The 13555-nt window shown below is 39.4% G+C and overlaps 1 protein-coding gene across 3 annotated transcripts in view; it reads left to right on the top strand.

The window, feature by feature from the left end:
• The first annotated feature begins 134 nt into the window (after window positions 1-134).
• Window positions 135-13555, top strand: part of LOC105829350 (ribosomal protein S6 kinase alpha-5) — a 41047-nt gene continuing 27626 nt past the window's right edge. The window contains exons 1-2 of one of the 3 annotated variants that reach the window (XM_036284685.1): window positions 135-739; window positions 844-2448. In XM_036284685.1, coding sequence (XP_036140578.1) covers window positions 2346-2448 — 103 coding nt within the window. In that variant the 5' untranslated portion in view covers window positions 135-739; window positions 844-2345. Of the gene's footprint in view, window positions 2449-9149; window positions 10903-13555 lie in introns of those variants that run through there. The other 2 variants (XM_036284684.1, XM_036284683.1) reach the window with 2 other exon arrangements.

The following is a 13555-nucleotide window of genomic DNA, read 5'->3' as shown; positions in this document are numbered from 1 at the left end:
TAAAATATCTAAATTTTTTAATAAAAATAATCATTATGTACAAAATTGACAGAGATATTCAAATAATAGAACAATCTGTAAAACTTCAAATTTTTGGTAATATTTAAAATGTGACACGTAACATCTTTAAGAAAAGAACAGGAAAATTTGAAAAATTTTCTCCTATAAATTCTTTCATGATAAAACATTTAAATAAAATTTTTATACTTTTCAGCAGGAAATTATTGTCACAAGTAAATTGACTCGAGACAGAATAATATCTTATAATCCTGTTGACGAAGAAAATACATTTTAAAAGATTATCACATCCCTTTCCTTCCCTTTACTTTTGTGTAAATAATTAATTAATAAATTCCTTCACTCGTGTACCAATCTGACAGCGTTGTTTTCTCGTTTTCTCTCCGGTTTTACGATCGGAACGCGATGCAACGCGCCGCGTGCTGACCTTGATTATCAATAAGGAAAAATCGATACATAGAATTAACGAGAACGCAGTATACAATGCCCTCCTCCGAGAATTAACAGAATCGCAGTTGTTCCGGCGTAGTCTTTTCATGATTCAAGCAAATAATATCAGAGAGCTGCGTTCGACACTTCGGAGTTGCTTCGTATGAGATAAAAAAAGAAGCAACGCACAAAAAGCGGCGTGATAAGAAGTCACACGAAATCCTCGGGAGCAGGGCCGTGCCAAGCAACTCGGGCGCAAGCGCCAGTGAGAGGATTGACTTTCAAAAATTCGGTAAAATCACGGTCTAATTTACACGGCGCTACATGTAGTAATGTAACTACATTACTACATGTATCTTTCTTTTATCTTTCATCTCGTCGTATTTTGACATCAAGTATGGCGGAGCAGTTGCCTGTCTCATCGGTCGTCATACGAAACGCGTATCAAATGTTACAACAGCGACAATTGGAGTGGACTCCTCGCAATCTCGCTCCTTTTAGCCTGGGCTCGAGCGGCGATTTCGATTGGACGTATCGTCGGAGACGACGTTAACGTTCGCCGAGATTGGATAGCAACGTCATCTCTCGACTATTGTACATACAATAGAGGACATTTTGTATTTAAGTTAAGACTGGTTGATTTTGAAATATTAACATATTCAAAAGTGTCAATTTAACGTTATGTCATTTGAATATTTCAAATTAAATTGGCATTCGATGTTTCTTAATGTTAAAATAACACAATTTATGGGTAAATAAGCAAATAGTATAAAAAGAATGTAGTTTTAAAACACGAATGCTAAGATTATCGAATAAAGTGTACGTGTGTAAACATATATGTTAATTTTACCGAAGAAGTACATTTCTACACTTTGTTTTTAATTTGTGTCAGAGCGTTACATTTCCTTGTTAATCTTTCACCTTGTTAATATTTTCTCTTTTTCTAATTCCTAACATGTTCGTCCTGTGTTAAATTAACGCAGAAATTTCAATGTTCCATTTGGGGCACGCGACGCATGCTAAAATTTAACGCGAAATTTCCAACGGCGCTCCCCGTCGGAAGGGTATAACGGTAACGTAATGCGATAGGCGCGCGGTTTATCGCTTGCTCGCGTTCCGCATGCCGCGGGCTCCGAATTCGCCGAATTCGAGGAGGCTCTCGCGACGGGCCTGAGCGAGCGGTCGCGGTCGGCGAGAGCGGCGCGGCTGCGCCGAGAGGCGCCGAGCGCGGCAGTAGCGAAAACGTGCACGGGTCCGACGACACGGCTGTGTGCGGGTCGTCCGTCCGCGGCATTCGGGCGCGGCGCGAATCGCGGGTGGCCATGTAGAAAAAAGGGCCGCGCGGATAGCGGCAACGACGGCGGCGGCGGCGACGACGACGACGACGACAGCGGTGGCGCTTAACCGTGGGACTTTACCGCGGGTGCGTTGCGGTGCGGTACCCGTGTGCGACGAGCTGCGGCGGACGGGGCGCCGGTGCGCTCAGGCTGCACTTTCTGCACGCGCAGAAGCTCTGGAGTGTGTTCTCACTACGCCGTAGTATATTATCGCGTATATTCCGCACGTACCACGCGCGCGCGTGTATACATATACACGGTGGCGCGCGCGCATGTGTACACGTAGAGCCGCGCGGAACGGACACACGTGTGGTGTGGGTCCGCGTAGCGCGTCAGAGACGTTTCTATCCGACGCGGATATGGGCGTCGTATCGCGTTAGCCGCGCGGATCCGTGAGGTTCGCTCGTCCGATTCGTGACGCGTCCAGCGGGAACGGACGATAACGGTGACAAGTGCCGCGGCGCGGCGAGGGAAGAGGACGGGGCAGGGAGACAGCAGGGAGAGCGAGGAACGTGAGTGTCAGCGAGAGGGGAGGGGGGGCAGGACGGAAGGGGAGCGGGTATGGAGAACGCCATGCAGCCGCCACCTCCACCGCCACCCCCGCCTGCCTTCGACATGCCACGGAGCAGCACGGAGCAGACGGTCACCCACGAGTTGATATTTGGTACGTCCACCTATTTGCCTCTCCGCACTCTGTCAATTCGCGCTATGCTCCCGCGAGGCACGCGGGAGCGATCCCATTCATCGAGCGAAGCGGAAAAAAAAAAAGAAACTCGCGGCCCCGAAATCCGCAACGTGCCGCGCGAATGTGTGTTTTGTGTGTTTCATTTGCGGTTTGCTCCTTGCGTCACGCCTCGATATCTCACGCTGGACGATACACCGGGGGATCCCCGTCATTTCCCAATGTCATCGACGCCGCTGTCCGCCGAATACGCCGCGTTACGCAATCGTCGCGCGTTTGACACGCGCCGCCGTAGCGTTTTGTACTTTGATAGCGGCCGCAGGGTGATCTCTCTCTCTCTCTCTCTCGCTCTCTCTCTTTCTCTTGGAAGAAAGGATACCGAGTGCTGGCGCGCGTGTCACCTATAGATGCGTTTCGAACGCGAATAGCAGCCGCGCGTTTGACACGCGCGCGCGACGTAAAATTAAAACCAAGTTTTTGCGCTGGCTTCGCCTCTTTCTCTCTCGTGTCTTGAAAATCTGAAAAAGAAGAGGACGAAGAAAAAAAGGGGGACTCTTGCGCCGATCTTTGTTCCTCTCTCTCTCTCTTTCTCTCTCTCTCTCTCTCTCTCTCTCTCTCTCTCTCTCTCTCTCTCTCTCTCTCTCTCTCTCTCTCTCTCTCTTTCTTTTTCTTTCTTTCGACGACGTGTTGCGATCGAGAACATGCGCGCGTGGCTACCCGCTGCTAAATAAATAGGCTCTCTCTATATTTAACCGTACAGCGACATGTAAACATAATCAGATTTCTAGAAATTAGGCACGATCTGTCAAAACTGCTGTCCCCTCGCCAAAAATCACTTTTCCTCACGTTCGCTAGGTCTGGCAAAGCAGAGTGTGTAACGGGAAAAGACCGCGAAAATTTTCAGGAAGTTTTCAAAAATTTATTTTTATCCTTAAAAATTATGTGAATTTTTATTAGGATTGTATTGGTACTCGGAAAGATCTTTAGAATTTTACTCTTAAATTTAACTTCTATCTTTCTGACAAAATTTGTTTTTTTAATTGAAAACAATTTTTTTATTATATTAGTATATATATATTTTTATTAGTATATTATGTATTTTATATATATGAAACAATTACATATTAATTTGATATTACTGACTAATTCTTCTTTTTGTGCGAAAGAGTTCTTGTTTCTATATTAGAATTATGGAATAATCCAGAGTATCATGAAACTTTTTTTCTCATACTGAAACGAGAAAAGTGAAATTTTTTTCTATTAACTTTAAACTACTTTGGTGAAAATTTTCACTTTTAACATTTCCACCTTATGAAAAAAGTTACATGATCACTATTCTCGTCTTATATCGGCCAATACAATCCGTTAGTTGCTGTCTATAGTTCATTTTTCTTTATTTTGTTTATATATCACGTTGTCATGTCTTTCTGTACCATATTGTCTCATTGTAAGAACGCAAAGGATTTTTCATATTTACAGCCTAAAATATCATATGTGAATTGGAAATCCTCTTTCATTTTTTAATTATCTAGAGCACGTTCTTCATTTTGTTCCTTTCTTTTCATATAATACATTTTATTGACAGCGGTTGTAAACTTGTGACCTGGACTTTTTGAATACTTTCTATCTCTTATGCCGGTATACATGGTCGGGTCTTATATTTAAGATTATCTTAAGTAATGTCTCAAGATGCTAATACGGGTTTGTAATTGATTGATGATATTTTAAGAAAATACTTAAGACGATCTTAAATCTAATAAGACCTAATTATGAATGAAGACCGGCCTTAGAAAAAAACAGCAAAAATGTTTTCTTTTGAAAGAAGGTTGTTTTTTTATCTCTTTCATTATCGCTTATCCTCTTATATCTTTTATATCTACTGATATTTGATTCTATGCGCCCCAAAAAATTTTTTGCTGATATAGATAGATTTTCTTGGTGTCACAACCAAAATGTATTGCTAATTTTTGCATCTGCTAGAATTTTGCCTGTCACGTACAGAATTTATAAATTCTGCTTCTGTCAGTCAAATTAATTAAATGCAATACATATACATATCACGGTATTTGTTAATTATTTATCTACCTCAGCTAATTTTTACACACATATAATTTTCGTTGAAGTTGCAAGATTTTTTTTTTTGAGTGTGTATTCCATACAGTGAATAAAGTAACCTTGTCATTCATACAATGGTTTTCCCAAACTGCAGGTAACAAATTGTTGGAGAATTACTAAGAAAGGCATTTTAGGCATTTCATCCTTTTGGCTGGAGAAAATTAAAGAAGTAAATTTTTCATGGTCATAAGGAAATACTTTTAATACCGCATAAATAATGTGTAATTACTGTGCAAATATTACTAAATATATATAATTATATTGTTAAAACTAAGTGTGTGATAAGCTACAATATTACTTAATAGTTATAAATCAGGTTCCTACATTTAGTTTGTAGTTTAAAGAAATTATACGATTTTTTAAACGTCTCGCATATTACTAAAACGTAAATTGACGTCAAAATACTGTGAAATTGTTTATCACAAGGCAGCCAAACATACATGCTTGACCAGGAAAACATTTGTTTACAGCTTCATCAGAGAAACATTATCGATTTATTTATCTTACGGCATCTCGTAATTTTTTCTTTATGCGTAATATTATTTTCAATATACATATAAATACAGTGTTGAATATAAAATTCCCCTCATTGAATTACAAACCGTGAAAAAGTTTTACCGCTGTTAATTAAATCAAGTGTTGCAATTGGATTAAGTGCTCGATTTACCCAATTTCAATGCTGTTATTTCGCGCATACGTTTAAAAAAAAAAAAAAAATAATAAAAAGGAAGATATAAAGCTGAGTTTGACGATCATGTGAGGTACAATCAAACATTACTGGTATCGCTGTCGTTAGCATGGGATTGTAACGCAGCGTAATATTATTTCGTGGACTGGCGCCAACGATTAAGAGACTCGGGCGTATCTCGACGTCGCGTAGTAGCCGATTATTTTATTCAACAACAGAAACGATGTGCCGCCACCTGTTAAAACGCACTCGAACTCATTGAGGGACGCTCCGCGTCGCTCCTCTCGTTGCCTCTCTCCGCGCTTTTGTCCGGATCTTTCTTCGAATTTTTTTTGTATACCTGACATTTAATTCGAAATGCCATCTGGATGCCATATGGACATTGCTTGTCGTTCGCAATTATTCGGCAATTATGAATTTTTACGAACAAATTGTACAACGAGACGAAGGAGACATACACTATTATGAAGACCGTGAGTCACGGCATTCGCCGCTTACAGGAATCCAAACTCTATATTTAAAGATTGAGAGATGGTAAACAGCTAATCGGAGATAAAAAAAAACAAGCATTTTAAGCTTACAATAGAGCGCAGTAGACTCGAATTTCTCAATATCAATTTTTGATCTAGATTTAGACCCAGGGTAGTAACTAGTTAAAAAGTTGAAAGTTAATAAAGTTAAAAAGTTAATAACTTTTAATTTAATTTAGTTGATTTTAAGTGATTTAATTTTTTACTTTAACTAGTTATTTTTGAAATGTATAAACTTTAACTTATTAACTTTTTTCCTAAATTAAAAATTTTATCTGGGCGAAAGAAAAAAATTACAAAATAAAAATACATTCCTGTATGAAAACAATATTTTTTTGTTATCTCATATAATTAACATTATAACTTAATTTAAAATATACTTCATGGTCAATACTATAATTATGTTGGTAATCTGACTTAAATAAATCTATGCTTTTTAATTTAATATATAATAAATAAAGCTTAAAATTAACTCTTACTTTAACTTGAGTTAAATTAATTTTAACGTAACTTTAACTGAGTTAGTTTTTTATTTACGCAACTTTGAACTTAACTAAATTAATTTTATGATCCATTAACTTTAATTTAATTTAGTTAAAAAATATATATTAACTTACCCAACCCTGTTTAGACCTAAAAAATTTATTTGTTGACGAATAATCAACCTATTTACGTTTTCTTAAAATTCCCTTGAAAGAAATCATTCTCTACAAGAAATTCTTTACACAAGAACTTTTGTCGACAATTTTATTTCTGTTTCGCGTATAGGATTTACAGCAAAGAGATTAAACATATTCATGTTTGGAAGATTTTTTTCTTATATTGTGGAATATAATAATATCATTGGAGAAGTATAGTTTAATTAATTTTTAATTATATCTAGCATTTAATTTTTCGCGTTATATTCTAATCTGTTACTTTCGGTAAACCAAGCGAGTTTATCGACTACGGGATATAGCAGCAAGAATTCTATTTATTATCTTTCTTTCTATTTGCACGGAAAAATACAGATGATCAAATGTTGAAATAGTCACACTGTTGTCACGCGAAATATGATTAAATTGTCTTGATTGTCTTGTCTCACTAATCCTGTTCTCCCTGAAGATAAAAAACAGCGCGAAGTCGACAAAATCGTATTGTTTTTATAAACAAACGGGTTTTCGATAGACAATATCGCCGGAGATGATTCCACTGACGCTGACTTTCCTGGAGAAAACTTGCATGAATATTATCCAATCGACCACGAACGCCGCCGTTAAATCGCGATTTTTAACTGAAGCTCTCGAACTGTAAGTTAGTTGATGAATTTAATCTCCAATTTATTTATGCTATATGTAATTGATTGTAATCTTTTGTTATAATTATTGTGATTGTGACACAAAAATGTTTTAACAAAATATAATGCATGGTTACGACCATTTTTATCTTGTAAATAAATAATTTTTTATATTTGTATCTTGTTAATTTATTGAAAGAGACTTGTATCAGCATTGATTGGAAATTTGCTGTAAATAATTACATTGAACACTGTCAATTTTTATTAACATTTTATATTTACAATTTATAATTAAATTCGTATATAAAATTTAATATAACAATCTTCAATATAATAGTCATATTTGTAATATTTATACAAATCATTGCGCTTAATACAACAATCACGAAAATTTTTCACGCACGAAAAATCATTCAGGCCGTTTGAAAGTTATACTAAAGGGAGGGAACGTTCTATACTATTATACTACCATTAAAGCCCCATGAAATATTTACAAAAGGTCAAAGGTAAACCAGTTCGAGCACGACGATGGTTTCTGAACTTTAATCCGGTGCGTTTATAAAGCGAAGCAGTATCAGCTTGTAAATTTACGATTGTAAATGGATTGAATATTTCCATGCCTCTGTATAGTGTTTCTCTGTGAACTATCTCTCTGTACATTTACAAGAATTAATTAAATGGTCCGCACACATTTTTTGTATTTTAATCATTGAAAATACGTCCTTTTTTTACCAAGAAAAATACCTTTCACGTTTATGTCTGTCAAAAAAAATTTACTATATATCGTATTTTATGTTACGTTTAATTGGTTCATCATGCTGTTTAATATTAATAAATTTTGCATTAAATTGTATATTTCTTTTGTACTTTGTCGAACAATGATCATTTAAATTCGATCGTTAGTCGCGTTGGTGAATTTTTGAAAGAAACTCTCAATGATGTTCGAAATTCTATCAAGAAGTCAACACCTACTTTCGCTTGTAATGCATAATATTCCTGATTTTCGAAGTAGTTTATTTTGCTCGTTCCAACAGACAACTCGTATATGTATCATATATACTGTTTGTGAATCCGTTCCATACCTGAAAAAAGGTATGGTAAAGACAAAGCGGAGCTCAGTGCTTCTGACGTGATAAAATGTCATACGTCCAAAAGACGTACGATTATGTTCCAAAAAAATTTTGAGTCTTATTTCCATAGCCGAATAAACTTTCAAAATTTTATTTAAATGTTGAATAATTATTCGAATTTTTATATTTTTCTATGACAATTATTGTTTTAAAGTTTTATCATGGAAAAAATTAATCAGCTATAAAAAAATAAGATTCTTAAAAAATTTGTTTTACATTTACTTGTTATTCGAATTTTTGTATTTTATCGTGACAACTATGTACCGCAAAAACGATATGTAAAATTAGATGTAAAAAACAAGTTTTAAAATCACTTGATGGAAATGTTTATGTACTACGTTTTTCGTGCAATTTTACATATTATTTTTTTATTACAATATATTTGACGTACGGCGGCATATTTTTTGTTCGGCTAATTAAATTAATTACACGAAGCGAAATACGATGCAGCCAATGGTGCGGGATAAATCATCAGCTAAATTCGAAAATCTCTTGACTCCATTCTTTTTTACGGAATTGAGATATTTATTTTGTGCAACTTATCTTGAGATTTTGCATCGTTTTAAGAAGCTATCTCAATTTCGTAGGAAAAAAAAGTGAACTGAGAAAATTTTGATCAAATCCGCTATTCACCCCGTAAAAAATGCACAAATTATATATTTTCATATATTTTGCTGACATCTTTTTTTTTTCGTTTACCATGCGATACGCGCGTGATTACATTTAATTTCGATTCCCTCGAGATTCCTTCCCGCACGCTCGGTCGCGTTACGTAACCGCGGGGCACAGCGTTGCTCCGGAGCCGTTCCTGACGAAGGAACGGGGGGGGGGGGGCCTCGGTGTTTTCCAAATCAGCTGTTAGCACTCGAACGGACGGCGTCGGAGGGAGGGTAAGTCGGATCGGGGTGGGGTGGGTGAGCGCTCCGGCTCGTGTAGAGGGTCCGTCGGTCAGGTTTCCTCAGTCCAGAACGACTCTGCGCGAGGAGTAGTCGCGTAGATCCTCGTTGTTCGCATTATCTCGTGTAAATTCGCTCGTGTTACACGGTATAGATGCCGTGGTAGCGCACGATGGTGGCGCATACGTGGACGCGATAATCTCGACGGTCGTGCGCTCGTCGTTTAGGGCGACAACACGACACCGTACGAGGCCGTGGGCACTCTCTTTCGCGGGGCGGGGGGTAGGAGGGCCCCCGTTCGAGAGACCTCGCACCTGTTCTCTTATCGAAACGCGGGCCATTTCGAGTGAAAGTGAGTTAGTCTCCTCTCGACGCGAGCTTGACGTTTTTTTTTTTTTTTTCGGAAGTGCTCGCGACGTCTCCTCGTCTAGAAAGCGTGGCCAGAGGGACGACGATACTCGAGGGCAACTTGTGTGTGCCGTTTGTGTGTATTCACAAAAAAACCTCGTGGACACGAAGGTCGAGACGCTGGTTCCGTCAGGCCAGACAGAAGGGATCCTACCGCGTGGTGGTCTCGCAGCCGACGAGGCTGCACGGACACTCCCGTGGAAAAGCGGTGTGCGCGCGCGAGATATTGGCGAATCTGGTCAAGGCCCGCAGCAGCATTCATTCGCTGCCGACGATCGTGCGAGCGGCCCGATCGCGAGCAGCGTGTCGCGCCGTCCAACGCTGCGTCGGCTCCCTAAGTGTGTCAGTAGGATAACCGACGACGTTTACGTTCGTTTCGTTTAACGAATGCGCCTCTGGCCATCCCGGCCGCCGTCATCAACATCACACGGGCCCATCACGGTGCGTTCCGGCCGCTTCCGCTGCGCGATGACAATTAAGCGAGTGGTGCGGCGACCCGACGTAAACTTACGGTTGTTTACGTTGAGAAAGAAATGACCACCTGCCGACCTTCGGCCGAGATAGCGCCTTGCACTTGCGGTGCAAGCTGAACCTTTCGAGAGGATCGTCAATCGTCAATCAGCTGTTGTCCGGAAACAACCGGATAGGCAGAGCGATCCGGGCGAACAGCAGCAGCAGCAGCAGCAGCAATAAACGTTTCACGGTCGTCAAGCGTAAAGTTCGACTTATGTCGATTGCCGGTCTGCCGTCCCCTACCTCCTCTTTCTTCCTGCTTCTTTTTTGCCTTCGTTCCCGCTGACATTGCTCTGCGCCGCGACGACGACAGTGACGTACGCGGCACGCATCGGCACCCCGGGTCCCGCGATGGAGGAAGAGGAGAGTCCCGTGACGACGAGCGACGGCGCCTCGACCCCGGCGAAGAAGGAGAGCGGCTACTTCGAGGAGAACTGCGGCGACCTGAGCGACGTCATCTTCAGCAATTACAATCACTATGGGGCGCTGCTCAGCGTCGACCCCACCGGGATCCTGATCGTCAACGAGACCAGGCGTTCGGATCACTGGGAGGAGAGCCGGCAAGGGTCCTCCTTCTCTTCCGGCCTGGTCGAGGACATAAACGACCTCGACGTTAACGACTTCGACGAGGCGGCGAAAGACGACGTCGTCGTCATCGGCGACGTCACCGGTCGCGAAGGCTCCAGGGAGCCTCCTGCCCGCGCCCACGAGGATTCCGAGACGCCTGTCTGCGTTCAGGAGGACTCCAGGGCGGTCGTTTACGTTCACGAGGTCTCCGAAGTGATCGACTGCACCGAGGAAGATTCGAATGTCGAGCGTGCGACGAGCCCCTCTAGCGTCGTCGTCGAAGTCTGGAACGATCAGAAAAGATCTAATAGAGGTACAATCACCATCCATATCGATGACGATGATAGTCTATTCTATTACATCGTCTTACCTTTCGCTCTCGCAAGAAGGCCGTGTTTTTTGTCGATTTGTTGCCGATCAAGCTCATGATCATTCCTCGATAATTCGGAAACAATCGTCTTTCTTGGTCGAATGTACTCCACGTCCTGGTTGTTTGAAAAATAGATACGATAGGTACCGAATGCTAAATAAATGAATGGACAATTTGCAATTTGCAATATTTTTAAGACGCAAAATTTATGTCGACCAGCGGACCATGTTTACAGCACATGATATTTACCATGGCTTCAACAGGTCATATATGTATACATATGTATACATATGTATAAGTGCGGCTGATATATTAAAGCGCTTCTTAAAACCTATTAGGCATCGATCTGTTTAACATTTCTTCATTCACTATTCAAGTGCAAAATACACCGGTATTAGCGATCGCAACGTTCGTGGTCTTAAAAATTTATCATTTCTGTTTATACTTATCATGTTTACCGTAGATACGATTTAGTACTCCGGAAAAAGAGAAACAGATATAAAAAGAGCTTTCTATTTATCTTTTTGGATGCTTTTTAAATGATGCGTACAGCCAATAGAGAGGGAGAAAGCAGCTAAATGACGTGTACAGAATGTATAAAGTAACATTTACAATTTTAACGATTCATTTCGAAGACGATAATTTAACATACTTCAAATAAAATCTTAAATAAGATTTCGGGTCGGTTGTTTTAGCTTCTTAATAAACTTATCTATCAGGTAAGCATGTGTCTTAATTTTTTTTTAATAAATAAAGACATATATATCATCAGGTGGAATAATCAGCTTTTAAGGAGATGCTAAAGATGTCCTGTTTTACTGATTATTTTGATTATTTCCAATTCATTAATCTTTTAATTGTATTTACAGATTGTATTTACAATTGTATTTACAACTTTAATTTGAAAATTAAATTAAATTTTTTTTCGTTTTTTTGTTAAAAATTCTTACGTGCGCATTATGTTATCGTCCGTACTTTATTTGTAAAAAAGGATTTTTAATTCTGTAAGTACAATTAAAAGATGTAATGAATTGGAAATAATCAAAATAATCGGGTAAAAACAGGACAGCTTTAGCATCCCCTTAACAATAAAATAAAAAAACGCTATTACTTTAGAAAGCAGGTACATATTTTATTTTTTATTCTAATAAAACTTTTTGACGAACGTTAGAAAACCGTAATTTTTTTATATTTAAATAAATTGTTCTTTAAATAACGTGGGGAAAAGTCATTAGGATTTTTATCTCTCTCTCTCTCTCTCTCTCTCTCTCTCTCTCTCTCTCTCTCTCTCTCACATCAGTCGCTAAATATTTGAAAGCCTTTTACTAAACATACAAAACCTGCAGTTCCGTAAAAAAATATTTCGAGTTAGGTACTTTTATGGTGAAAATTTCCGTTTCAATGCCAATGGTCTGTCCGATCGACTTTCGAGAGAAAGAATTTTTCGAGAACAATGGCAACAAAGAAGAAAAAAAGATAAAGAAAGTGCACAAACAAACAATGGCATTCTTTCGAATGCTTTCTGTTTTCAATAACTTGGGATGGCCTTCAAACTTTGAACAAATAATTTTTTCCATTTTTCAAAAATTCCCATTCAAATCTATTATTCTATCTTTGTACCATTTTCAATTTTATTAATAACAGGTATTTCCGGATCTTTTTATTTTTAAAAGGTCAAATTCTCAAAGTAATTTCTTAAGAGTCTAGAAGGCGGTCTATTACCATTGACAGACCCTTTGACAATCCGATGACGATGTAACTTTTTTTTCCTAGCGCGTATATGACTTTTCTGCGGACGCGCGAAGACGACGGTTAACTCTTCTTTCAGCACGAATATACATAAGGTGGACTTCGACCTTACGCTTTGCTGCCGCGCGATGTTGTCCTTCGTGCGTGAACTCTTCTTTTTTTTTTATAGACATGCTTGTTCCCGAAAAGAGTGATCACGTTTCGAAAAAGAAAGATCACGATCCGTGTTGACTCAGATTGCGCCGAGCGTGTCGAAAACACGTCATAACGCCTGCTGCAACTTCCCCTCGTCGTGTTTACGCCTCACGGAGACCTTCAGCAATCGATAATCGTTTTTTTTATCAACGTTCCTCACTCTTACTTTCTTTTATTTCCCGACAAGTGTTGTGCGTACGCATCTCCGGAACGCGCTAAATCATCTTTCGTTTCTAAATTATTTCTTTCGGGTCACATTTCTATTTAAAAAAAAAAAAAGGGAATACAGAGTTTTCGTTCCCTAAAAAATCTACGGTAGTTCCGCATACGTCCCGCGTGTACGTGTGTTTTTAGCGAAAGGGTGAAGGAGTTAATATCACGGCAGGAAGGGGGGAGATCTTAATCACTTTCTCCTGGTATATACAGCGAGACACGACACGGCTGAAACGCGCAGGTTTTGCGGCGCTTTCGAAACCGGCCGTGTTATTCTCAACGATCGAGGGAAGCTCGTTTTAAGTCTCTCTTTCTCTCGCTCGCTCTCTATCTACGAAAACTGGATGTTTTAATTTTAATTTTCGGTAAACGACGGCGCGCTCACCCCATGAACTTTACGCGAGAGAATTATATTTTACATCCCCGGCAATTTTATATT

This window comes from Monomorium pharaonis, chromosome 3 (genome assembly GCF_013373865.1).
Source record: "Monomorium pharaonis isolate MP-MQ-018 chromosome 3, ASM1337386v2, whole genome shotgun sequence".
In the NCBI taxonomy this organism is placed as follows: domain Eukaryota; kingdom Metazoa; phylum Arthropoda; class Insecta; order Hymenoptera; family Formicidae; genus Monomorium; species Monomorium pharaonis.
This window is presented reverse-complemented; position numbering and strand designations above follow the sequence as displayed.